General features: G+C 41.5%; 3 protein-coding genes across 7 annotated transcripts; all 3 read right to left on the bottom strand.

Moving 5' to 3' along the window:
- Positions 1-1,882: 1,882 nt before the first annotated feature.
- LOC124021449 (sialic acid-binding Ig-like lectin 12) lies at positions 1,883-3,550 on the bottom strand. The gene is made up of 4 exons (XM_046336640.1): positions 3,541-3,550; positions 2,996-3,364; positions 2,401-2,892; positions 1,883-2,286 (listed from the first exon to the last, which is right to left on the bottom strand). The coding sequence occupies exons 1-3, from the start codon at positions 3,548-3,550 to the stop codon at positions 2,558-2,560; spliced, it is 714 nt and encodes a 237-aa protein (XP_046192596.1). The 3' UTR covers positions 1,883-2,286; positions 2,401-2,557.
- Positions 3,551-5,294: 1,744 nt separating this feature from the next.
- On the bottom strand, positions 5,295-18,885 carry LOC124021454 (zinc finger protein 501-like). Of its 5 annotated transcripts, none has more exons than XR_006836239.1 (4): positions 17,456-17,585; positions 8,966-9,125; positions 5,848-7,683; positions 5,295-5,313 (listed from the first exon to the last, which is right to left on the bottom strand). XR_006836239.1 is itself a non-coding variant. In XM_046336653.1 (4 exons), exons 1-4 carry the CDS (start codon positions 17,492-17,494, stop codon positions 6,025-6,027), a joined length of 339 nt encoding a protein of 112 aa, XP_046192609.1. In that variant the 5' UTR covers positions 17,495-17,587; the 3' UTR covers positions 5,794-6,024. The 5 variants fall into 5 exon arrangements, 4 of the variants coding, with proteins under 4 accessions (XP_046192609.1, XP_046192608.1, XP_046192607.1 ...); XM_046336653.1 differs by lacking the exon at positions 5,295-5,313 and having other exon boundaries at positions 5,794-6,035; positions 7,555-7,683; positions 17,456-17,587; XM_046336652.1 differs by lacking the exon at positions 5,295-5,313 and having other exon boundaries at positions 5,794-5,891; positions 7,555-7,683; positions 17,456-17,587.
- A 6,173-nt stretch (positions 18,886-25,058) lies between these two features.
- Positions 25,059-26,346, bottom strand: LOC124021448 (sialic acid-binding Ig-like lectin 12). Its single transcript, XM_046336639.1, has 4 exons — positions 26,337-26,346; positions 25,792-26,160; positions 25,197-25,688; positions 25,059-25,086 (listed from the first exon to the last, which is right to left on the bottom strand). Exons 1-3 carry the CDS (start codon positions 26,344-26,346, stop codon positions 25,354-25,356), a joined length of 714 nt encoding a protein of 237 aa, XP_046192595.1. The 3' UTR covers positions 25,059-25,086; positions 25,197-25,353.
- Between the last annotated feature and the right edge of the window lie 293 nt (positions 26,347-26,639).

Raw genomic sequence — 26,639 nt, 5'->3', positions numbered from 1 at the left:
GAGTCTGTTTCTCACCTTGATAGCAACAGCCAGGGAGTATATAGCAACAGTCAGGGAGTATATAGCAACAGTCAGGAGTATATAGCAACAGTCAGGGAGTATATAGCAACAGTCAGGGAGTATATAGCAACGGCCAGGGAGTATATAGCAACAGTCAGGAGTATATAGCAACAGTCAGGGAGTATATAGCTTCTTACGGAGCCACTCCTTAGTTGCCCTGGCTGTGTGTTTCTGTGTGTTTCGGTCGTTGCCATGCTGGAAGACCCAGCCACGACCCATCTTCAATGCATCTTCAATGCTCTTACTGAGGGAAGGAGGTTGTTGGCCAAGATCTCGTGATACATGGCCCCATCCATCCTCCCCTTAATATGGTGCAGTCGTCCTGTCCCCTTTGCAGAAAAGCATCCCCAAAGAATGATGTTTCCACCTCCATGCTTCATGGTTAGGATGGTGTTCTTGGGGTTGTACTCATCCTTCTTCTTCCTCCAAACACGGCAAGTGGAGTTTAGACCAAAAAGCTATATTTTTGTCTCATCAGACCACATGACCTTCTCCCATTCCTCCTCTGGATCATCCAGATGATCATTGGCAAATTTCAGAAGGACTGGACATGCGCTGGCTTGAGCAGGGAGACCTTGCGTGCTCTGCAGGATTTTAATCCATGACGGCGTAGTGTGTTACTAATGGTTTTCTTTGAGACTGTGGTCCCAGCTCTCTTCAGGTCATCGACCAGGTCCTGCCGTGTAGTTCTGGGCTGATCCCTCACCTTCCTCATGATCATTGATGCCCCACGAGGTGAGATCTTGCATGGAGCCCCAGACCGAGGGTTATTGACCGTCATCTTGAACGTCTTCCATTTTCTAATAATTGCGCCAACAGTTGTTGCCTTCTCACCAAGCTGCTTGCCTATTGTCCTGTAGCCCATCCCAGCCTTGTGCAGGTCTACAATTTTATCCCTGATGTCCTTACACAGCTCCCTGGTCTTGGCCATTGTGGAGAGGTTGGAGTCTGTTTGATTGAGTGTGTGGACAGGTGTCTTTTATACAGGTAACACATTCAAACAGGTACAGTTAATACAGGTAATGAGTGGAGAACAGGAGGGCTTCTTAAAGAAAAACTAACAGGTCTGTGAGAGCCGGAATTCTTACTGGTTGGTAGGTGATCAAATACTTATGTCATGCAAATTAATGTGATTTTCTGGATTTTTGTTTTCGATTCCATCTCTCACAAGTGACTCTCACATAAGTGTTCCTATGATAAAATTACAGACCTCTACATACTTTGTAAGTAGGAAAACTTGCAAAATCGGCAGTGTATCAAATACTTGTTCTCCCCACTGTAATTACATTTAGAGTTCCTGGCATCATTCGTTTGGCTCCTAACTGTTAGAGAGGATAGCTGTGTCCGCAGTGTCACAGTATGTAGGGAATAGGATGCCTTTCCAGACACAGACTATGTGTAGGTTTAGTGTGGTGTATGGATGGGATGTTTAAATCACTGATTTATAGTACATTTAGTATAAGATCTCATGAATAACGTAGGTTATATTGTGTTATTTAAACCTGGAATCTTTAATGCTGAAACTGTCTGTTTGAGATATGACAACAACAAAGTTACTGTAAAAAATGAACAGTTTTTATCCCCTCTGGCCATAATAGAACAGTAGAATATGGACTGAACAGTTTGAGCTGTACTTTCATTTAAATAGATAGTTCAAGCTGAAATCAAAGACATTTGAATTGAGGAATTATATAGCAATTTCCAAAAGCATTAAAAAAATAATAATTACATTAAAAGCCACAATGTCTATAACCTATGATTGGATGGAATCCCTCCCAATGTCTATAACCTATGATTGGATTGAATCCCTCCCGATGTCTATAACCTATGATTGGATGGAATCCCTCCCAATGTCTATAACCTATGATTGGATTGAATCCCTCCCAATGTCTATAACCTATGATTGGATTGAATCCCTCCCAATGTCTATAACCTATGATTGGATTGAATCCCTCCCAATGTCTATAACCTATGATTGGATTGAATCCCTCCCAATGTCTATTGAGCAGCACTGGGGCTGTTGAATTTCACAGTAGTGTACTGGAAATCCTCGTCCTGTTTCTGGGGGTGAGACGGTGGGACGGTGGAGTCCAGAGGCACTTCCTGGTTTCTGTGTTGGATGCTGGCGTAGGTAATGTCATCCTGCTCGTCTGTGATCACTCTCTGTGCTGCAATAGGGGACAAGTTCATGCCTGAGATGTTGTCATACACTGGATTAGAGTCTCTCTGATGGGGAGAGAAGACAGACAACATGAGGGGTGAAAGATATTACCACAGTCATTGAGTCCATCTGAATACAGATCACTGTAGCTCTTAGTAAACTGATTCCAGAAGACTCACCTGTCCGTTCTCTGCTGCGTCTCTTCTGTCTCTTGTGTCAGAGGTGGATTTGGAGGCCTTCTTCCTGTTTTGTGAAATAATTCATCAATTAATAGAGCAATATACATATTTTGATCGATTAAACCACAGAATGTGAAAAGGGATAAATTAATCTCACTCACCTGAACCACATGAACCCAAAGAGACAGAGTATGAGAATTAGAATAACCACTATGATTCCTACAACTGCATTCTTAAAAGACATTGGCTCCCCAAAGAATGTAACAGGAGAACGGATATTCTTGTATCCTTTAACACTACAGTAGTAGCTGCCTGCGTCCCCACTGCTGATTTGGTCTAAGTAGAGGTAGTTATCTTGGGTGTTTGGGTTGGTGAGAAGTTGTCCGTTCTTGTACCAGATGTAGGTGGGGTTGTCAGTTAGAATACAGGTGGAGCTACAGGTCAGTGTCACCTTCCCTTCCTCTGTGCCAGGAGTCTCCTTCACCTGCAGGTCTGAAAATGGGTAAATGAAGACAAAATAGCACAATCATCATTATTTCCACCAATGAGATAATGACTTAGACTAGATGATATAATACTGTAAGGACAGTATTACCTGTGACAATCAGAGTTATTCCAGGGAAGCTGTATCCCCATTTTACCTCCGTTGTTGTAAATCTAAACTTATATTCAGCAGAGTCACTCTCTCTCAGGTCTGTGATTCTCAGGGTGGAGTCTTTGTCTGTAGTTGGTTGGTACTTCACACAACCTGCATAGTCTGGGTCCTGGATTAGATCTGTAGTAACTCCAGTCTCCCATTTGTTGAACCAGGATACTTCTGTGACGTTATGCCAGCTGGGATGTCTATACGTGCAGGTAATGTCCACTGTTGACCCCTTCAAGGCACAGATACTCCTCTTGGTGTGAGTCACATTCAAACAGCTCTGACCCTGAACACCTGAAACTAAATGTATCTGATCAATTCCTCAAACGATAATGAGACGATTTCAAGTGTTTAAGATGTATTGGACTGGTTCATTTAAAATGAATAAATTATATAGACACACACAGAGCATTCAGAAAGTATTCAGAACCCTGGACTTTTTTCACATTTTGTTACGTTACAGTCTTATTCTAAAATGGAATAACTAGATAACATACCATCATCCATTTTCTACCTTGTATATTATACTGTATAGTTCCTACTAGTGTTACTATCCAAGAGTTCACCGGTTTGTCTGTTTTCCCCACATGTTCTACTATTGGTCCACAGGCCTTAATGATTGACACTTAAGATTATTATTATAGGTGAGTCCAGACTCACACACTGTAGGAGCGAGAAAATCCTCATGGTCTTTTACAGCACAGGAGTAACTGTCTGTAGAGTAACCCCAGACCACTAGAGTATTACAGGAGTATTGTTGGGAAGTAGGGTCATGGAGATGTTGTCCGTTCTTGTACCAGATGTAGGTGGGGTTGTCAGTCAGAAGACAGGTGGTGCTACAGGTCAGTGTTCTCTTCTATTCCTCTGTGGAGGAAGACACCTTCACCTGCAGCTCTGAATGATTCTAATGAATTATTAGAATTAGATATTATATATTATCTGTGTCAGTCAGTTGTTCCAGGGAAGCTGTACCCCCATTCTGTGTTTTAAATCTGAACTTGTACTCAGCTGAATCGCTCTCAGGTCTGTGATTCTCAGGGTGCAGTATTTCTCTTTAGTCCCAAGGTACTCAGCACAACCTGCATACTCTGGACCGAGCTCAGGATTTTAGGCGCCTCATTACATTTCTCTTGGATATACCAGTTTGGTTCTGAGACTACATGATAACTTGGATGTTGATATGTGCAGGGCAGTTCCACTGTTGAGCCCTTCACAGCACAGATATTCTGATGGGTGTAAATCATGTTGACAGTTCTGACCCAGAACACCTAAAACAGTAGTAGGCCCAATCATTTATGCAATTAGTTAATTCTAGAATTTTTTCACTCAACACGATTTTACTGAGTTACAGTTCATATAAAGAAATCAGTCAATTGTTATAAATGAATTAGACCCTAATCTATGGATTTCACATGACTGGGAATACAGACAATTAAAGTCAGAAGTTTACATACACTTAGGTTGGAGTCATTAAAACTTGTTTTTCAACCACTCCACAGATTTCTTGTTAACAAACTATAGTGTTTGCAAGTCGGTTAGGACATCTACTTTGTACATGACACAAGTAATTTTTCCAACAATTGTTTACAGACAGATTATGTCACTTATAATTCACTATATCACAATTCCAGTGGGTCAGAAGTTTACATACACTAAGTTGACTGTGTCTTTAAACAGCTTGGTGTCACGTTAAGAACATTCGCCAAAGCGCATTGTGATATGTCACATGTTTATTAAATGAAACGCACAAAAACAATAAAAGAACGAACGGAACGTGAAGTAGTTGAATTGCTGACAGGCAACTACACATAAATAAGAACATTCGGAAGCTCTGGACTAGCAAATACTAATTGAGCGCAGTAGAAATAAAAGCTGAAATAAATCACACTCCACTTGTTAATGACTGGAGACAGCTTTATTCCAGTTTTAAACAAAAGCGACCTGGATATTATCTAGGTAAATGCAAAAACAGGAAAACTGAAATCCACTCGTCAGTAGAGAGGAATGACTGGAGACGCGACCACAGACTGCAGGTCGCAGCATCTGGAAGACACCGGCCGTAGCTGACATTGACACCTGCTCACACGCAGCATCTGAAGAAGGTAAAACACGACAGGGCGGAACAAGGACACAGAACAGCGAACATCAAACAAGGATCCGACAAGGACAGAAGCGGAAAACAGAGGGAGAAATAGGGACTCTGATCAGAGGGCAAAATAGGGGACAGGTGTGAAAAGAGTAAATGAGGTAGTTAGGAGAATGAGGAACAGCTGGGAGCAGGAACGGAACGATAGAGAGAGAGAGCGAGAGAGGGAGAGAGGGAGGGGGAGAGAGAGGGATAGAAAGAGGGAAAGAACCTAATAAAACCAGCAGAGGGAAACGAATAGAAGGGAAGCACAGAGACAAGACATGATAATCAATGACAAAACATGACACCACTATTATTCTGACATTTCACATTCTTAAAATAAAGTGGTGATCCTAACTGACCTAAAACAGGGAATTTGTACTAGGATTAAATGTCATGATTTGTGAAAAACTGAGTTTAAATGTGTTTGGCGAAGGTGTATGTAAACTTCCGACTTCAACTGTATGCATCTGTTGGTCACAGATACCTTAAAAAAAACGGTAGTCAGTATCTGGTGTGACCACCATTTGCCTCATGCAGTGCGACATAAGATAAAGGATTTAATGTGTTTTTGTATTGAATACACGTGTCGTGGAAATTACTACCAAGGACTCAGTCAAACTTAAATTAATAATTATTTATTATCAGCCAGCTGGAGAGATTCCAACAAACTTACGGTCAGGAGCTCTTTCGGGGCAGTCCCGTTAGTCCTCTTATATACTGGTAACACAGACAAGTTATGATTTACATTATTCATCATTAACATTTGGTTCCTGCATGTAAATTATAGAACATATTCTGAGCGTTCTGCCAAAAGGTCTGATGGGGTCATGACCGTCTCCCCCTCATATCTCTACCCAGCACCTACAGGAACCAATGACTATATGAGACATGATGTACAATTCAAGACTCTCTCTTCAGATAACATTTCCCCCACACATGAATATACACCTACCATTGGTTAAACTTTTTTATTATACATTATTTAATGGATAATATGAGTTCATAAATTAAAAGATACCTCTGAACACCTCCTCCCCCACCCCACCACACACAGCACTTCTACTCCAAGACGCTTGTAACATATGGATCCAGAGCTGCATATTATGCTACACATGTTACCATGGCAATCAGACATACTAAAGTGTTAGAGAATGGGAGATGGATGACTGTTTACAAGATGTTTTCTATGTAAACTTTATTTAGGGATCTGGAACTGGTGCCAGAGAGAAGGGAGATGAAAGAAAACATGTTTGTGCTTTCTGGTGTTTTATCAGTGACCCTGAACGAGCAAAACTCTTCCCACACTGATCACATCTATAAGGCTTCTCTCCTGTGTGTATGAGTTGGTGTGTAGTCAGGGATCCTGATCGACTGAAGCTCTTCCCACATTGATCACATCTATAAGGCTTCTCTCCTGTGTGTATGCGTTGGTGTTTAGTCAGGTGATCTGACGTCCTGAAACTCTTCCCACACTGATCACAGCTATAAGGCTTCTCTCCTGTGTGTATGTGTTGGTGTATAGTCAGGTGATCTGATGTCCTGAAAATCTTCTCACACTGATCACAGCTATAAGGCTTCTCTCCTGTGTGTATGCGTTGGTGTATAGTCAGGTGATCTGATGTCCTGAAACTCTTCTCACACTGATCACAGCTATAAGGCTTCTCTCCTGTGTGTATGCGTTGGTGTGCAGTCAGGTGTCCTGATTGATTGAAGTTCTTCCCACATTGATCACAGCTATAAGGCTTCTCTCCTGTGTGTATGCGTTGGTGTTTGATCAGGTCTCCTGATCGACTGAAGCTCTTTCCACAATGATCACAGTTATAAGGCTTCGCTCCTGTGTGTATGAGTTGGTGTGTAGTCAGGTTTCCTGAATGATTGAAGCTCTTCCCACACTGATCACAGCTATAAGGCTTCACTCCTGTGTGTATGCGTTGGTGTAGAGTCAGGGATCCTGATTGATTGAAGCTCTTCCCACACTGATCACAGCTATAAGGCTTCTCTCCTGTGTGTATGCGTTGGTGTAGAGTCAGGGATCCTGAATGATTGAAGCTCTTCCCACACTGATCGCAGCTATAAGGCTTCTCTCCTGTGTGTATGCGTTGGTGAATAGTCAGGGATCCTGAATGATTGAAGCTCTTCCCACACTGATCACAGCTATAAGGCTTCACTCCTGTGTGTTTGTGGTTAGTCTGGGCTCTTGACTGATTTAAGTATTTCCCACAATCAAAGCAGGTATAAGGTCCCTCCCCTGAATTAATTCTCTGAGATTTTAAGGTATTAGATGCATGCTCTAGAGTGTGAATTTGCTCATGATTTGTCAAGTCTTGTTTAGCAAAACTCTTCCCACAGACAGAGCAGTGGTGAGGTTTCTTCCCTGTACCTCTATGCTGGTGTTTGAGGTGTTCTGATCTGGAGAGACTCTTCTCTTTCTTGTCAGCATCATAATGTTGTTGAGGCTCCCCAGATGATAAGCCCCTCCCACTTAGAGAGCAACGATTAGGGATGTCCCCTGTGAAACAAAGATATTGAATAATTAGGTTTTGCAAATATGAGTCCGTAAACAGATGGGTCCTTCCATGAAATTAAGGCCTTTTGGGTCCCTTTCATATTTTTCCAATAGAAATTGTGCATCAGTATTACATTTTAAATCGTTGACATGCTTTGAAAGAACAATCTCTCTAATAAACCTGTTTACATGGACACATCTGAAATCAGGCTGATGGGACTTTGATAAACGCAGAAAATGGCCAATCAAAATAAACTTTCTACCACAGCCACTGTGGTTTATGAAGCAATAGGTAAAAATAAGTTTTGTATGTGCAAACTATTTCTAAGCTGCATATTTTCAGTTCCCTGAACTCACTGCATTCGGTCAAAATAATGTTTTGTGCTGCTTGTGTTAGCACATGCAGATTAAATACACCTCTATAACTCTGATTAAAGTGTTTACATGTCCTAATCATTCTAAAGATTGTTCAGAAAACCAGGTGTTTTTAAAGGTGTATCCTTACTTCAGTTATGACCTCACACCAATTAAGATCAGCAGAGTAAGATGTTTACATGACTAATGCCATAATCAGTTTAATAGGAAATGATTAGTGTGCATCTAAAGCCCTAGTTATTTGGTTACTTTGACAGTCATTTCTGAACATGATTTATTTCATTTAATTAGTGATTCATTTACATCTGTCCCCCATTTTAAGGTCAACCCATGATGTAATATGGTGAAACGGTTCCTTACATTTTTGGGGGAAAAGAAACATTGGACATTAAACAGTCAAATTATAGAGCAAAGGCAGGTAAGCTGGCTCTAGTCTTTTTATCAATTCTCTGGTGTTTTTTGTTGAAAACCGAGCAAGTGAACCATTTTGCCCATAAATTGATATGGTAGAATTGAAGCTTGTATTCAATGTTCACTCCTGGTGGAACAAAAGTAGCTTCCATTGACCCTGTCAACTTCCATTGTCATAAGCAAATTTTTGGCTGATTTAAAGGACTAATTTTACCAATGTAAACTAGTGGTTTTGTTGTTTTCAGTTGTCCCCTGTTACTTTATTTAGCACATTGGCACTTAGTACAGTATTTATTTTCATATAACCTCTGGAGAAAACATGTTTTTATGAAGTTGAACATGTGCTCTTCATGAAAGAATGTTAAAATTAGGTGAAATCTGAAAGTGTTTTGGGGGGAGCTTCTCAAAATTAGGTGGAACGACCAGATATTGTCAGCAATATATAATTAACCAATTAATTGTTAAAGAAGCAGACTAATCTAATCCACATGGTTCTTACTTAATGAAATCATATCTCCATGTTCCTCTTCTCCTTCTCCTCTCTCAGTTCCACTCTGCCCCGGTGTTTTCCTGCAGTCAACCAGACCCAGCAGTAGAGTACGGAGAGGCAGTCGACCTGGGGACTCCTGGAGGGTGGAGGGGGACGGGCTAGCTTTGTCCTGTTGGCCACAATAAGTTTTACAGTTGATCATTAAACCAAATATTGTATTAATTCAGTCTAACCCTTTGATTTGGGTGCATCCCTAGAATATCCCCTTTTACCTGAAATGTTCAATCGTTCACTATAAGCCACAAATCTAAGAGCGTTGGATTGGTGGGTATGGGCTCGTTTCCACCATATTTCTTTATAGCAGTCATTTCCTATCAAACAACACAGAAGTGGAGAAGCAAGAGGGATAACTGGGCCCAAAATCTGGCTTCTGGCTTATTTGATCATATATACATTTTCGTAACGAGTTGGTTGTTAGGAGTGCATTGGTAACGAGTTGGTTGTTAGGAGTGTATTGGTAACGAGTTGGTTGTTAGGAGTGTATTGGTAACGAGTTGGTTGTTAGGAGTGTATTGGTAACGAGTTGGTTGTTAGGAGTGTATTGGTAAAAGTAGGACACCTCACATCCAAGGAAACTTTGAGGAGAAAAAAAAAACACTTTGTATGGAAGTAGTGCCTGGTCGTCACTAGTTACCACAAACAAAGCCATAGAACACACCCATTTCTACAACTGATATTTTTAAATGTGATTTTAACCCTAACATTGAAAACACTACCTTTATGCCTAAACTTAAATACAAATACGATATAGGCGTTTGACTTTGTGGCAACACGCATATCTGCCCTCTCATTGCCTATAATGGTCCCAACTGATCTAGCATCTTCCTGATTGCCTTCCAGCTGCGTTTCAAACTCAACAGCCTTCGGCTAAACCCTCAACCCTTGAATTGCGTTTTACATCTGAGTGCCTTAAATGTCCCTTGCCCAAGCGAGGGAGAGTGATGATCCGAGAGGCAACGTCCTTGGTGTAAATCTTGAAGTTTAACATAAAAACAACCAACCTAAAGCTATTAATGTACCTCGTAAGCTAACGTACCCAGCTAGCGTCGAGGATACCGGAACATTACATTTATATAGACTTTATTACATGGCTTAGCACAAAGCCAAGATGGTCCATTTCTTTATGTAATCTTAATTTAACTAGGCAAGTCACATATTCTTATTTAAAATGGTGGCCTAGGAACAGTGGGTTAACTGCCCTTTTCAGGTGCAGAATGACAGATTTTTTACCTTGTCAGCTTGGGGATTCCTCCTTAGCAAACTTTTCGGTTACTGGCCCAATATTGTAACCACTAGGATACCTGCCGCCCATAATAGAGGTGCATATTGACTCAGGTGGCACATACACATTGGTTCTGCTTACACATATACTAATGGTTAAGTCCATGTCCATATCGATTCAGCTTACTACTTCTAAAAAAACAGTATAGGAACTGGAAAATCCAACACCAGCACTCCTATCAGGTAGCTAGTATTGTGAATTGTTCAGTACATATGTGGCAATTATTTATTTCAGAAGGAGCCAGCAAAACTAGTGCATCTATGTGCTCTCTGTCTTTGGACACCATTAGACAAGCACATGGTTATTCTTGTAACTGTTATGGCCAACTATGGTTACACCTCTTGGGTTTTTCCCAGAACAGGGGTTCCCCTTTCAGTAGTCAGCAGGATGTCATGGATTGGTTAATCCTATAGAGTGCCAATGTAACGGATGTGAAACGGCTAGCTGAGTTAGCGGTGCACGCTAAATAGCGTTTCAATCAGTGACGTCACTTGCTCTGAGAACTTGAAGTAGTAGTTCCCCTTGCTCTGCAGGGGCCGCGGCTTTTGTGGAGCGATGGGTAACGATGCTTCGTGGGTGACTGTTGTTGATGTGTGCAGAGGGGCCCGGGTATGGGCGAGGGTACGGTCTAAAGTTATACTGCTACACCAAGGTCTGTTGCTGTGGTCCTACATGTTTAAAAACTATTTATGTGACTCTACAGGTTGCATGTCCTAATATGAAGGCAATATGATAACGGTGGCTAAATGCAACAGGTGATAAGCCATTAAGAGGACTTACGATGAGTGTGAAGTAAGAAGGACAAATGTATAAATATTCTGTGTCAAGACTGGAAGGCAGTCGTTTTCATGATTCCAGCTCTGCTTTTATTATTGTTACTGTAATTTAATTATGCTAATGTGTTTTCATTAATTGACAACCCTTAAACTATTTTATTAGAATTTGTAAGATTCTTGTTTGCATAAAATAGACGGAGCCCAGTCTTTTTAATAATAGGTAACAGAATTTATTCTCGGAGCGCGCTGCCACTTCACCATGAGCAACAGTTTATATACAAAACATGACGTCATTTCATTGCTTAACAGAAACCCCTCCTCTCGACAGGGACAAAGTGAGGTGAAAAGTTAAGAGCGCTAAGAACCTTGGCGTGATCCTGGACAACAAACTGTCGTTCTCAACTAACATCAAGGCGGTGGCCCGTTCCTGTAGGTTCATGCTCTACAACATCCGCAGAGTACGACCCTGCCTCACACAGGAAGCGGCGCAGGTCCTAATCCAGGCACTTGTCATCTCCCGTCTGGATTACTGCAACTCGCTGTTGGCTGGGCTCCCTGCCTGTGCCATTAAACCCCTACAACTCATCCAGAACGCCGCAGCCCGTCTAGTGTTCAACCTTCCCAAGTTCTCTCACGTCACCCCGCTCCTCCGCTCTCTCCACTGGCTTCCAGTTGAAGCTCGCATCCGCTACAAGACCATGGTGCTTGCCTACGGAGCTGTGAGGGGAACGGCACCTCAGTACCTCCAGGCTCTGATCAGGCCCTACACCCAAATAAGGGCACTGCGTTCATCCACCTCTGGCCTGCTCGCCTCCCTACCACTGAGGAAGTACAGTTCCCGCTCAGCTCAGTCAAAACTGTTCGCTGCTCTGGCTCCCCAATGGTGGAACAAACTCCCTCACGACGCCAGGACAGCGGAGTCAATCACCACCTTCCGGAGACACCTGAAACCCCACCTCTTTAAGGAATACCTAGGATAGGATAAAGTAATCCTTCTCACCCCCTCCCCCCTTAAAATATTTAGATGCACTATTGTAAATTGGTTGTTCCACTGGATGTCATAAGGTGAATGCACCAATTTGTAAGTCGCTCTGGATAAGAGCGTCTGCTAAATGACTTAAATGTAATGTAAATGTAAGTTCATTCTAACTTACAACACACTCCCAGGTAACTTTTGACCCCTCAACATTATCAATCACCACTTAGATGACAGTTCTAATTAACAGAAAACCTAGGAATGCACTCATTGTCTTATCTAAAAACCCCAGAGGTCAGTTTCGTCGGTTCAACCATAGGTTAACAACCTTATCTGTTTACACAGTTCACTTCTTTCTTCCTAGTTGGAATGGTGTTCATTAACTTTAATTACTCCTTGTCTGTGTCACACAATCACATCTTATGAACTCATATTGTTAATCAGATATAAAACAGAGTATAAGTTTACTTAGTTACAGTTCCATTTAAAATGATTTGTTCAGTCATTTAATCATTTTACCAACAATTATGAAGTAATAAAAAATCTACTTGTACTCACAGGCTCCAGTATTTGTGAAATGTGATTACCCAAAATTTCCACGACACTAGCTACAGTTTACCATAACTGGCTAAACATGATTGTATTTACTGCCTTAATTTTGCTGGACCCCAGGAAGAGTAGCTGCTGCCTTGGCAGCTAATGGGGATCCATAATACATACAAAGTTGGTTAAACTGCCTTGTTCAGGGACAGAACGACATATGTTTATCTGGTCAGCTCGGGGATTCGGTTACTGACCCAACGCTCTAACCACTAGGCTACCTGCCGCTCCAAACAGAACACAGCAATGTAGAGGTTCAAATATGATGAAAACGAGGCCTAGACATTTTATACAACACAGTGGGCATATAATGTTAAAACCAGAGTTACCCGATCCATTGGGAAGCTACTGTTTCTTGTATGATAGGAACTGTTCGACCCAAACTGTTCTCGTCAACAATTTCCTGTTGTCTTGTTCTTCTTTAGGGTTTTATGGCAGACTACACCTATTGGAGTATTACCGCCACCTACTGTACGGCGAGTGAACGAAGAAGAAAAATATCTATCCAAATTATTTATATCGTAGGTAAAGTATTCATGCAGTACATCTCTCCATAATTGTGTAAAATCTTCATGAATATGTTCCATTATAAATCTACTGATGTCTTGCCACAGATTCTTTACTTGAATACCATAAAAAAAGATTCAACACGGTTACTGGGTGGTCATTTCAAACGGTACAATTTGAATGTATTTCTTTTTTAAAACTTCTTCATATAGTGGTTGGCAGGATAATATAAATTGATCATTTTATAATAAACATCCTTAATTGTGTTAGTCAGTACGTTTGTGTGAGACAACAAATATTATCAATAAAACAATTCCAATAAGGTATGACATAAGGTGTATAGAGAGATACAAAATCCTGTTGATACAAGGAAAGTATCACTCTGTTGTTGAATGGACCAAAACAAGAACAAATCTTTACTACTATTGAGTCAACAGCTGTAATCTAAGGTAGGTTCTGAGGGTCTTAACATGTTCCTGAATAATAAAGCAACACCTGAGGGAATGGAGACTAAAATAATTGTAAACTCTTTAGACGAAATAGGGATCTTGTCAAGTGATAAGGATAGGATATTATTTCTGAACCAATATTCTAAAAACAAAGATTTATTGTTACACAATATGTGCTGATTATTCCAGATATAATATACGTGTGGAGAGAAATTATGCTTCTAAATGAAGGTTCATGACTAGAAAACCTGCTGAGGAAATGCAGAGCTTCACTGGAACTTTGTCAATAGCAAACCAACATGAAGTTAAGGCCACCAAAGTAGAAAAGGCATGATGAGGAATAAGGTTTCACATAGAAGTAGGTCTTCTTATGTAGTGTTTTATCAAATTGATCTTAAAAGTATTATTTAAGGTAGGAATGTCCAGACAATTCAGCCCACCACTCATGTGTTCATTACAACAGTTTCCTAATGTGACGGGTTCGGTTTCTCCACAGAAAGTTAAAAAGCATCTGGTCTGTTGAAAGGGTTCTACATGGAACCCTAAAGAGTTCTACCTGGAACCAAAGAGGTTCTAACTGAAACACAAAAGGGTTCTTCAAAGGGTTTTCCTATGGGGACAGCCGAAGAACCCTTTCAGGTTCTAGATAGCACCTTTTTTTCTTAGAGTGTAGTACTGCTATACCCACTCCTCTACAACACTTCAACCGACCAAATAAATGATGTCATGGAGCATCACCATGGCGATGATGATTTGTGCGACTTAATGACATTTGGAGTTCCTGACATCATTTGTTTGACTTCTAACTATTAGAGAGGATGGCTGCATCTGGAATGTCACCTGACAGTATATAGGTAATAGGATGCCATTTCAGACACAGACTATGTGTAGGTCTGTTCTGGATGGATGGTGTAATAGATTGGTCCTGAAGGTCTGTTCTAGTCTGGTGGATGGATGGTGTAATAGATTGGTCCTGAAGGTCTGTTCTAGTCTGGTGGATGGATGGTGTAATAGATTGGTCCTGAAGGTCTGTTCTAGTCTGGTGGATGGATGGTGTAATAGATTGGTCCTGAAGGTCTGTTCTAGTCTGGTGGATGGATGGTGTAATAGATTGGTCCTGAAGGTCTGTTCTAGTCTGGTGGATGGATGGTGTAATAGATTGGTCCTGAAGGTCTGTTCTAGTCTGGTGGATGGATGGTGTAATAGATTGGTCCTGAAGGTCTGTTCTAGTCTGGTGGATGGATGGTGTAATAGATTGGTCCTGAAGGTCTGTTCTAGTCTGGTGGATGGATGGTGTAATAGATTGGTCCTGAAGGTCTGTTCTAGTCTGGTGGATGGATGGTGTAATAGATTGGTCCTGAAGGTCTGTTCTAGTCTGGTGGATGGATGGTGTAATAGATTGGTCCTGAAGGTCTGTTCTAGTCTGGTGGATGGATGGTGTAATAGATTGGTCCTGAAGGTATGTTCTAGTCTGGTGGATGGATGGTGTAATAGATTGGTCCTGAAGGTCTGTTCTAGTCTGGTGGATGGATGGTGTAATAGATTGGTCCTGAAGGTCTGTTCTAGTCTGGTGGATGGATGGTGTAATAGATTGGTCCTGAAGGTCTGTTCTAGTCTGGTGGATGGATGGTGTAATAGATTGGTCCTGAAGGTCTGTTCTAGTCTGGTGGATGGATGGTGTAATAGATTGGTCCTGAAGGTCTGTTCTAGTCTGGTGGATGGATGGTGTAATAGATTGGTCCTGAAGGTATGTTCTAGTCTGGTGGATGGATGGTGTAATAGATTGGTCCTGAAGGTCTGTTCTAGTCTGGTGGATGGATGGTGTAATAGATTGGTCCTGAAGGTATGTTCTAGTCTGGTGGATGGATGGTGTAATAGATTGGTCCTGAAGGTCTGTTCTAGTCTGGTGGATGGATGGTGTAATAGATTGGTCCTGAAGGTCTGTTCTAGTCTGGTGGATGGATGGTGTAATAGATTGGTCCTGAAGGTCTGTTCTAGTCTGGTGGATGGATGGTGTAATAGATTGGTCCTGAAGGTCTGTTCTAGTCTGGTGGATGGATGGTGTAATAGATTGGTCCTGAAGGTCTGTTCTAGTCTGATGGATGGATGGTGTAATAGACTGGTCCTGAGTGGCGTAGCGTTCTAAGGTTCAGCATCTCAGTGCAAGAGTCATCACTGATGGAAGACAAGACTAAATGAAAAGTGGATCGGCGATGGCTAGAAGGTCGGTGACGTGGAACGCCAAACGCCGCCCGAACAAGAGGGGACCAACGTCGGCGGAAGTTGTGACACACGTTTGCTTTCTGGTGTTTTATCATTAATATTATAGTTTTATATTATTCTACTATACTGTTAAATTAGACATACTATACTGTTTTTACTTAGAGAATTGTCTGTTGTTATATTTTACTATATTACTGAGGGAATTGTCTATTGTTATATTTTACTATATTACTGAGGGAATTGTCTATTGTTATATTTTACTATATTACTGAGGGAATTGTCTATTGTTATATGCTAATATTCTTTGCTGATACAGGCTTGTCTTGTGTGACTTAGTCATAACTCTGAGCGTACAGATGTATGAGCTGTTTGGGTGCTACCACAGTATGTGACCTCCGCTGTTTACAATCAGCAGGAATGTAGCTATGTGGGAAGTGCAGGGAGGAACAGTGAGTGGTGGCAATATCAGCCATCATGATCTACACAGACCAGCTAAATTACTTCGTGCAAATCTGTTTCCAGTGTCTGTTTCTGAACATCTGCTAACTGTCAACGATAAAAAGGGATGTACTTTCAATAAAAGGCTAAAGACAGCTCTGTTCATTGAGCTTTCAACACGGACTATTCTTAGTGATGGTTGATTGCTTCATTTTTGCATATCTTACAATAAATATATTGTTTGAAAAGTCTCTCTTCCTATAGCATTTCTCTGACACCACAAAGACAGGAGTAAGGATTCTCCCACCCCAGCAGTGTGCAAGCAGGAATTGAGTTTAATAAGAAGAACATTGTTAGATACAGTCGATAAATTTATTGATACTTTTAAGAGAACGGGGCTGGGAGATAGGATTTAGTTGCTGGCCCACCCTCCAGTACAGTAGGTGGTGTAATGTACCATAAAGTTGATAGGATTTAGTTGCTGGCCCACACTCCAGTACAGTAGGTGGTGTAATGTACCATAAAGTTGATAGGATTTAGTTGCTGGCCCACCCTCCAGTACAGTAGGTGGTGTAATGTACCATAAAGTTGATAGGATTTAGTTGCTGGCCCACCCTCCAGTACAGTAGGTGGTGTAATGTACCATAAAGTTGATAGGATTTAGTTGCTGGCCCACCCTCCAGTACAGTAGGTGGTGTAATGTACCATAAAGTTGATAGGATTTAGTTGCTGGCCCACCCTCCAGTACAGTAGGTGGTGTAATGTACCATAAAGTTGATAGGATTTAGTTGCTGGCCCACACTCCAGTACAGTAGGTGGTGTAATGTACCATAAAGTTGGATGCCAACCACTGATAAACCCCAAAGAAGAATATGTATTTTCATTGTCAGAGTGAGTATCTGGTCATATAATGGATCATCTGACTTTCAAATCAGTGGAGGTGAACAAGTGCACATTTTGGGAGGAAGTAGAGATATATTAGATAATATGACAGATTTCCAAACATGATATAGCTGTAGATTAACGTTACTTTGCTGAGGGAAAAAATATCCTAACAACTTTTACAATCATGTTTATTTTTGTCCAGCAGTTTAAACCGAACACAGGAATGTGGAGGATAAAAGGTGATGAAAACTAGTCCTAGACATTTTATACAACACAGCGGGCATATGTTAAAACCAGATTTACCTGATCCATTGCGGAAGCCATTGTTTCTTTGTATGGCATGAAATGTTGTAGGGTACAGTTTGACAACTTTGTTGTAGTGTTCGGATAATGACAGCTAGTAATGAGTTGCTGAGAGAAAATTCGATTCTCAAGACTGCAACTGATGCGCCCCTAGACCAGAGCAATCAAACATCTATTTAAATATCCAAACGTAAGTTAGAACAAATAAACGTCTCATGTAGCCTAGTATTACTACAGAAAGTTCCTGGATAACATTTTACGTGATCAATAAAAGTCGAGTCAAGTCAAGAAAATGTCCAACAACACCCCTTTCACTAAGAATCCTGTTGTCTGCTATCGTCTACTTTTACCTGGCAGACACTTGGAACAGATGCACAAAGAGGGAGGATCTCAACAAGCCTCTCTCTCGTGAGGGAGTGTCTGGGAATTAAATGTTCCGGTCTTTCGCTGCTGATACAATGGCAGCTGCTGTTCACTACCAGCACAGATAGGAAATATCAGATATTTATGCAGGTCTTTGCAATGGGTGCATCAAACCTAATTCACAAGTAATTCTCTGGTCAAAAATAAACGTAAGTCCAGCGGTGGAAAAAGTACCCAATAGTCATACTTGAGTCAAAGTAAAGATACCATAATAGAAAATGACTCAAGTAAAAGTCACACAGTTAAATCTACTTGAGTAAAAGTATTTGGTTTTAAATATACTTAAGTATCAAAGGTAAATGTAATTGTTCAAGTATAAGTATGAATAATTCAAATGTCTTTATACAAAGCAAACCGGAAGGCACAAATGTATTGTTTTTTAAATGATTTACGGATAGGCAGGGGCACACTCCAACACTCAGACATAATTTACAAAAAAGTATTTGTATTTAGTGAGTCCGCTAGATCAGAGGCAGTAGGGAGGACCAGGGATGTTCTCTTGATAAGTGTGTGAATTGAACCATTTTCCGGTCCTGCTAAGCATTCAAAATGTAGCGAGTACATTTAAGGAGTAAAAAGTACATCATTTTCTACAGGAATGTAGAAAAGTAAAAGTTTTCAAATATATAAATAGTAAAGTACAGATACCCCAAAAAACGAATTATGTAGTACTTTAAAATATTGTTTATTTAAGTACTTCACACCACTGTGTAAGTCTTTCTTCTTAACTAAACTACAGTCAAATATACTATATTTATAACTAACACCCTTCTGTCTATGTATAGAACTTGTATACAATAAATAAACAGAAGCAAAGCACAGCACAGCAGGCCTATACGGTTCAAAGTAAACCAGACTTACCGGATCCATCGTGGAAGCTATTGTTTTCTTCAGTGTTTCTTACTAAGACAAGAAATGGGTAGGCTACATACAGTCCAGTTACTATGTTCTCACAGAGTTCAGATAAGGATTAGGGGGTTGCAGGGGGAGAATTCCTGTCTCAAGTCTGCAACTGATGCACCCCTAGACCAGAGCAATCAAACATCTATCGAAATATCCAAGCTTGATTACGTTATGACAGCATAACGTCTCACATCTTTATTTAACTAGGCAAGTCAGATAAGAACACATTTTTATTTACAATGACGGTAGAGGAACAGTGCGATAAATGCCTTGTTCACGGGCAGAACTAAAGTTGTTTACCTTGTCGGCTCGGGGATTCGATTTAGCAACCTTTCGGTTACTGGCCCAACGGTCTAACCACTAGGCTACCTGCTGTCCCAGGCTAATCTTACTTCAGAAAGTTCCTCGATAAGATTTTACCAAAACTATACAGATTGAGTAAAGTCAAGAAAATGTTCAACAACACCCCTTTCCAAAAGTATCCTGTTGTCTGCTATCGTCTACTTTTACCTGACAGCAACTTGGAACAGAGTTCTATTTGAGTCCAGATGTTCTCAAGGCTGTTGTTGCATCTCCCTCCCTGCAGCCTAGAAACATAAAGAGACAACAAACACATTTTATAACTGGTGAAAAACTACACCTGATACTTCCATTAAGCAGGAAAAGTCTCTATTATAACAGATGTGTAGCACTGTAAGACACGTGTTTCTCTGTTGTTGTTTTAAACCTGTTTTATTCTCAGGACCAGGACTATAACACTGAGTATTGGGACACAGGGTAACAACATATCCTGGTCTCTTCTACAGAATTCAACTAATCATTTTTAAAAATACATATTTAAAAAAAAAATGTATATCCAATCAGCAATGTAAAAGAAAACATGAAACCACATTCGTATGTATGTTTTACAATGACATTTACATGCAAGCATTCGTTCCACATAACAAATCACCAATAAACAGTAGAATGTTGAGGTATAAGATATTATGAAGTATATTTCCAGTGTGAAGAGAGAGAGGTTTGGTAGGAGACCTTACTGGCTGTGAGGAAACAGAAGAGTGTGAGGTCTGTGTTTGACATGACCTACAGGTACTGATGGGCAGAGCTGACTTCCTGCCCCCATGATGCCTCTTCCTAACAACCAACACATCATTCGATTCACAATAAAATGTGTGAACATCTTTCTGGAGCAAACTTAATACACAATAAGGAAAGTTCAAAGATATCACAAATTAAATCCTTTAAAATAAATTCAACAACTTAATTTGACGACACTAATAGTCCTATATCTTCTGTACTTCTATGTGTCCCATCAGCTACACTAAAACCTGGTGAAAGGTTTTAAAATAAATATGTGAATATCTTTTAGGAGCAAACTAATTATACAAGAGGACTATGGTCCTTTTAAAAATTGATCATTAGATTTTTTAAAAACATATAATTAATGTTATAAGCAGACGTTGTTGAGCAGATAATGGAATATATTTATTGATCTATTGAATACATGAATACACACCTTGTATTGTTGAAACATGATCTTCCCACACTGATCACAGCTATAAGGCCTCTCTCCAGTGTGTATGCGTTGGTGTGTGCTCAGGGCTGCTGATTGATTAAAACTCCTCCCACACTGATCACAGCTATAAGGCCTCTCTCCTGTGTGTATAAGTCGGTGTTTGGTCACGGTGAAATCTCAAGCAAAACTCTTCCCACACTGATCACAACTATAAGGCTTCCCTCCAGCATGAATCCGCTGGTAAATGACCAATTTTCTCTGTTTAGCAAAATTTTTCCCACAGTCAGAGCAGCGGTGGTGAGGTTTCTTCCTGTAAGTCTTTGCTGGTGTTCATTGAGACGTTCTGATCTGGAGAGACTCTTCTGGAGAGACGACTTGTCAGCATCATGTTGTTTTTGAGGCTTCCCCAGATGATAAGCCCCTCCCACTGAGAGAGCTACGGGTAGAGTTGACCGCTGTGAAACAAAGATGATGAATAGCAGGTTAACTGTTTTGTGTGTATTCACTAAACAGGACTGTTTCGTTTGTTCGTTCTTCCTAGTTATTATTTTGTGTAGTGTTCAGTGTTGATTATATTAAAAATCATGAACACTTACCACGCTGCACCTTGGTCCTCACCTTCTTCCACCGACGACAGCCGTTACAATAGTAAAGACACAACACCAGGCTCCCAGAACGTGAAGGCAGATGCATTGTCTCGGCTGTATGACACAGAGGAGCGGTCCATGGATCCCACTCCAAAACTCCCCGCCTCCTGCCTGGTGATGCCAGTAGTGTGATGAGCTGGACACGGACATTGAGCAGGCGTTATGTGCATAGCGCGCTCCCGTCCAGTGTCCCGCTGGGCATCTGTACGTCCAGTCTGCTGTTCGTGACCGGTTGATCTATTGGGGCCGGAACCTGCGTCCGCGGTTTGTGGGGCCATTTAAAGTCCTGAGGAGAGTGAACGAGGTTTGTTACAGGTTACAACTTCCACCCGATTTCCGTATAACCCCTCGTTCCATGTGTCTCTCCTCAGGCCGGTGGTGGCTGGTCTGCTCCAGGAGTCTGAGGTGCGGAAGGTTCCTCCGTCCCCTCTGGACATCGGGGGGGCCCCCGGCGCACGGGGTACGGTCCGGAGGAGAGGTGCTGGGTTCCGGTCGAGGATGTGTTGGACCCTTCAATGCTGCAGGAGTTCCTCCGTCTTCGTCCGGATGCGCCTCGCCCTCCCGGTCGTCCCCGAGGCCGGTGTCGGCCCATTGCTGGAGCCGCGCGTCAAGGGAGGGGGGGGTACTGGCACGACTTCCGCCAGAGTCGGACCCTCTACTAGTTCGGGTGGCATTCGCGGTCGACGTCACCGACCTTCTAGCCATCGCCGATGCACCTTTCATTTTCCATTGGTTTTGCCTTGTCTTCCCTCACACCTGGTTTCAATTCCATCAATTCCATTTTGTGTATTTAACCCTCTGTTCCCCCCCCATGTCCTTGTCCGGAAGTGTTGATTGTAAGAGTTTGTGCACATAATGTCTGGCGTGCGGAGGGTTTCGTCCCATTGTATTTATTTATTGTTTTTGTTCACAGTGATTTTTATGATTAAACTGCACCGTTATAACACAGTCTTTGATCTCCTGCGCCTGACTTCTCTGCTGCCAGTACGCACGCATTACAGTATGTGTGTATCAATAAGCTGAGGTTACCTTATAAGGCAACCTAGTACAGTAGCTTCTCTGAATTCATTAACATTGTCCACTGTCACACAAGACCAAAATGTCAAAACCAGACAGTGGTTACAGCCAGGGCTTAACCACAAAGACTAATATAGATAGTTTGTGCCTTGTATAGTGGCAGAGTTTTTAGACACATAGCAACAGCATCTTACTATAAGTTCTGCAGCAAAACATGAACCTTAAGGTCCCCTTAATCAACAATGCTACCTCATCTCCATACTGTATTTACTTATGTATCTTGCTCCTTTGCACCCCAGTATCTCTACTTGCACATTCATCTTCTGCACATCTACCATTCCAGTGTTTAATAGTTATATTGTAATTACTTCGCCACCATGGCCTATTTATTGCCATACCTCCCTTATCCTACCTCGTTATTGTCTTGCATCCCTTATCCTACCTCATTATTGACTTACATCTCTTATCCTACCTCATTATTGACTTACATCTCTTATCCTACCTCATTATTGACTTACATCTCTTATCCTACCTCATTTGCACACTGTTTTTCTACTTTATTATTGACTGTATGTTTGTTTATGTGTAACTGTGTTGTTGTATGTATCGAACTGCTTTGCTTTATCTTGGCCAGGTCGCAGTTGGCCTACCTGGTTAAATAAAGGTGAAATAATGGGGAGGGTCTTTGGGCCCCCATCAATTCCCACAGGACCCCCTTTGGTATGTTTGTTTATGTGTAACTGTGTTGTTGTATGTATCGACAGGATCCTCTGTACCCGTTTGGTAAAGCTTCTCTATGAATCACCTGTCTGTCATTCATTTCTAGTACTACTGTCATTTTAACCTGGAATGTTGTGGTTGACTCAGTTCTCTGAAGGAATCGCCAACTGTCTCTAAGGCTGATCAGATGGAGCTACACCATCCCAGATGAAAGGGGAAAGCAGACACTGAATGGTTAGTTAGAATCACCTTTGGATGTATACATTTTACATGTTTGGTCATTTAGCAGACACTCTTATCCAGAGTGCCTTACAGTAGTGAGTGAATACATTTTCATACTTGTCCCCCGTACTAGTTACCTGGACAGGTAAACAATGAGTCTGTTTCTCACCTTGATAGCAACAGCCAGGGAGTATATAGCAACAGTCAGGGAGTATATAGCAACAGTCAGGGAGTATATAGCTTCTTACGGAGCCACTCCTTAGTTGCCCTGGCTGTGTGTTTCTGTGTGTTTCGGGTCGTTGCCATGCTGGAAGACCCAGCCACGACCCATCTTCAATGCATCTTCAATGCTCTTACTGAGGGAAGGAGGTTGTTGGCCAAGATCTCGTGATACATGGCCCCATCCATCCTCCCCTTAATATGGTGCAGTCGTCCTGTCCCCTTTGCAGAAAAGCATCCCCAAAGAATGATGTTTCCACCTCCATGCTTCATGGTTAGGATGGTGTTCTTGGGGTTGTACTCATCCTTCTTCTTCCTCCAAACACGGCAAGTGGAGTTTAGACCAAAAAGCTATATTTTTGTCTCATCAGACCACATGACCTTCTCCCATTCCTCCTCTGGATCATCCAGATGGTCATTGGCAAATTTCAGAAGGGACTGGACATGCGCTGGCTTGAGCAGGGGGACCTTGCGTGCTCTGCAGGATTTTAATCCATGACGGCGTAGTGTGTTACTAATGGTTTTCTTTGAGACTGTGGTCCCAGCTCTCTTCAGGTCATCGACCAGGTCCTGCCGTGTAGTTCTGGGCTGATCCCTCACCTTCCTCATGATCATTGATGCCCCACGAGGTGAGATCTTGCATGGAGCCCCAGACCGAGGGTTATTGACCGTCATCTTGAACGTCTTCCATTTTCTAATAATTGCGCCAACAGTTGTTGCCTTCTCACCAAGCTGCTTGCCTATTGTCCTGTAGCCCATCCCAGCCTTGTGCAGGTCTACAATTTTATCCCTGATGTCCTTACACAGCTCCCTGGTCTTGGCCATTGTGGAGAGGTTGGAGTCTGTTTGATTGAGTGTGTGGACAGGTGTCTTTTATACAGGTAACACGTTCAAACAGGTACAGTTAATACAGGTAATGAGTGGAGAACAGGAGGGCTTCTTAAAGAAAAACTAACAGGTCTGTGAGAGCCGGAATTCTTACTGGTTGGTAGGTGATCAAATACTTATGTCATGCAATAAAATGCAAATTAATGTGATTTTCAGGATTTTTGTTTTCGATTCCGTCTCTCACTAGTGTCTCACAAGTGACTCTCACATAAGTGTTCCTATGATAAAAATTACAGACCTCTACATACTTTGTAAGTAGGAAAACTTGCAAAATCGGCAGTGTATCAAATACTTGTTCTCCCCACTGTAATTACATTTCGAGTTCCTGGCATCATTCGTTTGGCTCCTAACTGTTAGAGAGGATAGCTGTGTCCGCAGTGTCACAGTATGTAGGGAATAGGATGCCTTTCCAGACACAGACTATGTGTAGGTTTAGTGTGGTGTATGGATGGGATGTTTAAATCACTGATTTATAGTACATTTAGTATAAGATCTCATGAATAACGTAGGTTATATTGTGTTATTTAAACCTGGAATCTTTAATGCTGAAACTGTCTGTTTGAGATATGACAACAACAAAGTTACTGTAAAAAATGAACAGTTTTTATCCCCTCTGACCATAATAGAACAGTAGAATATGGACTGAACAGTTTGAGCTGTACTTTCATTTAAATAGATAGTTCAAGCTGAAATCAAAGACATTTGAATTGAGGAATTATATTGCAATTTCCAAAAGCATTTAAAAAAAAAAATAATTACATTAAAAGCCACAATGTCTATAACCTATGATTGGATTGAATCCCTCCCAATGTCTATAACCTATGATTGGATTGAATCCCTCCCAATGTCTATTGAGCAGCACTGGGGCTGTTGAATTTCACAGTAGTGTACTGGAAATCCTCGTCCTGTTTCTGGGGGAGAGACGGTGGGACGGTGGAGTCCAGAGGCACTTCCTGGTTTCTGTGTTGGATGCTTGCGTAGGTAATGTCATCCTGCTCGTCTGTGATCGCTCTCTGTGCTGCAATAGGGGACAAGTTCATGCCTGACATGTTGTCATACACTGGATTAGAGTCTCTCTGATGGGGAGAGAAGACAGACAACATGAGGGGTGAAAGATATTTAGTCATTGAGTCCATCTGAATACAGATCACTGTAGCTCTTAGTCAACTGATTCCAGAAGACTCACCTGTCCGTTCTCTGCTGCGTCTCTTCTGTCTCTTGTGTCAGAGGTGGATTTGGAGGCCTTCTTCCTGTTTTGTGAAATAATTCATCAATTAATAGAGCAATATACATATTTTGATCGATTAAACCACAGAATGTGAAAAGGGATAAATTAATCTCACTCACCTGAACCACATGAACCCAAAGAGACAGAGTATGAGAATTAGAATAACCACTATGATTCCTACAACTGCATTCTTAAAAGACATTGGCTCCCCAAAGAATGTAACAGGAGAACGGATATTCTTGTATCCTTTAACACTACAGTAGTAGCTGCCTGCGTCCCCACTGCTGATTTGGTCTAAGTAGAGGTAGTTATCTTGGGTGTTTGGGTTGGTGAGAAGTTGTCCGTTCTTGTACCAGATGTAGGTGGGGTTGTCAGTTAGAATACAGGTGGAGCTACAGGTCAGTGTCACCTTCCCTTCCTCTGTGCCAGGAGTCTCCTTCACCTGCAGGTCTGAAAATGGGTAAATGAAGACAAAATAGCACAATCATCATTATTTCCACCAATGAGATAATGACTTAGACTAGATGATATAATACTGTAAGGACAGTATTACCTGTGACAATCAGAGTTATTCCAGGGAAGCTGTATCCCCATTTTACCTCCGTTGTTGTAAATCTAAACTTATATTCAGCAGAGTCACTCTCTCTCAGGTCTGTGATTCTCAGGGTGGAGTCTTTGTCTGTAGTTGGTTGGTACTTCACACGACCTGCATACTCTGGGTCCTGGATTAGATCTGTAGTAACTCCAGTCTCCCATTTGTTGAACCAGGATACTTCTGTGACGTTATGCCAGCTGGGATGTCTATACGTGCAGGTAATGTCCACTGTTGACCCCTTCAAGGCACAGATACTCCTCTTGGTGTGAGTCACATTCAAACAGCTCTGACCCTGAACACCTGAAACTAAATGTATCTGATCAATTCCTCAAACGATAATGAGACGATTTCAAGTGTTTAAGATGTATTGGACTGGTTCATTTAAAATGAATAAATTATATAGACACACACAGAGCATTCAGAAAGTATTCAGAACCCTGGACTTTTTTCACATTTTGTTACGTTACAGTCTTATTCTAAAATGGAATAACTAGATAACATACCATCATCCATTTTCTACCTTGTATATTATACTGTATAGTTCCTACTAGTGTTACTATCCAAGAGTTCACCGGTTTGTCTGTTTTCCCCACATGTTCTACTATTGGTCCACAGGCCTTAATGATTGACACTTAAGATTATTATTATAGGTGAGTCCAGACTCACACACTGTAGGAGCGAGAAAATCCTCATGGTCTTTTACAGCACAGGAGTAACTGTCTGTAGAGTAACCCCAGACCACTAGAGTATTACAGGAGTATTGTTGGGAAGTAGGGTCATGGAGATGTTGTCCGTTCTTGTACCAG

This window comes from Oncorhynchus gorbuscha, unplaced genomic scaffold, assembly GCF_021184085.1.
Source record: "Oncorhynchus gorbuscha isolate QuinsamMale2020 ecotype Even-year unplaced genomic scaffold, OgorEven_v1.0 Un_scaffold_1118, whole genome shotgun sequence".
Lineage (NCBI taxonomy): Eukaryota > Metazoa > Chordata > Actinopteri > Salmoniformes > Salmonidae > Oncorhynchus > Oncorhynchus gorbuscha.
Note: the sequence above shows the minus strand (reverse complement) of the source record. Positions and strands in the feature narration are given on the sequence as shown.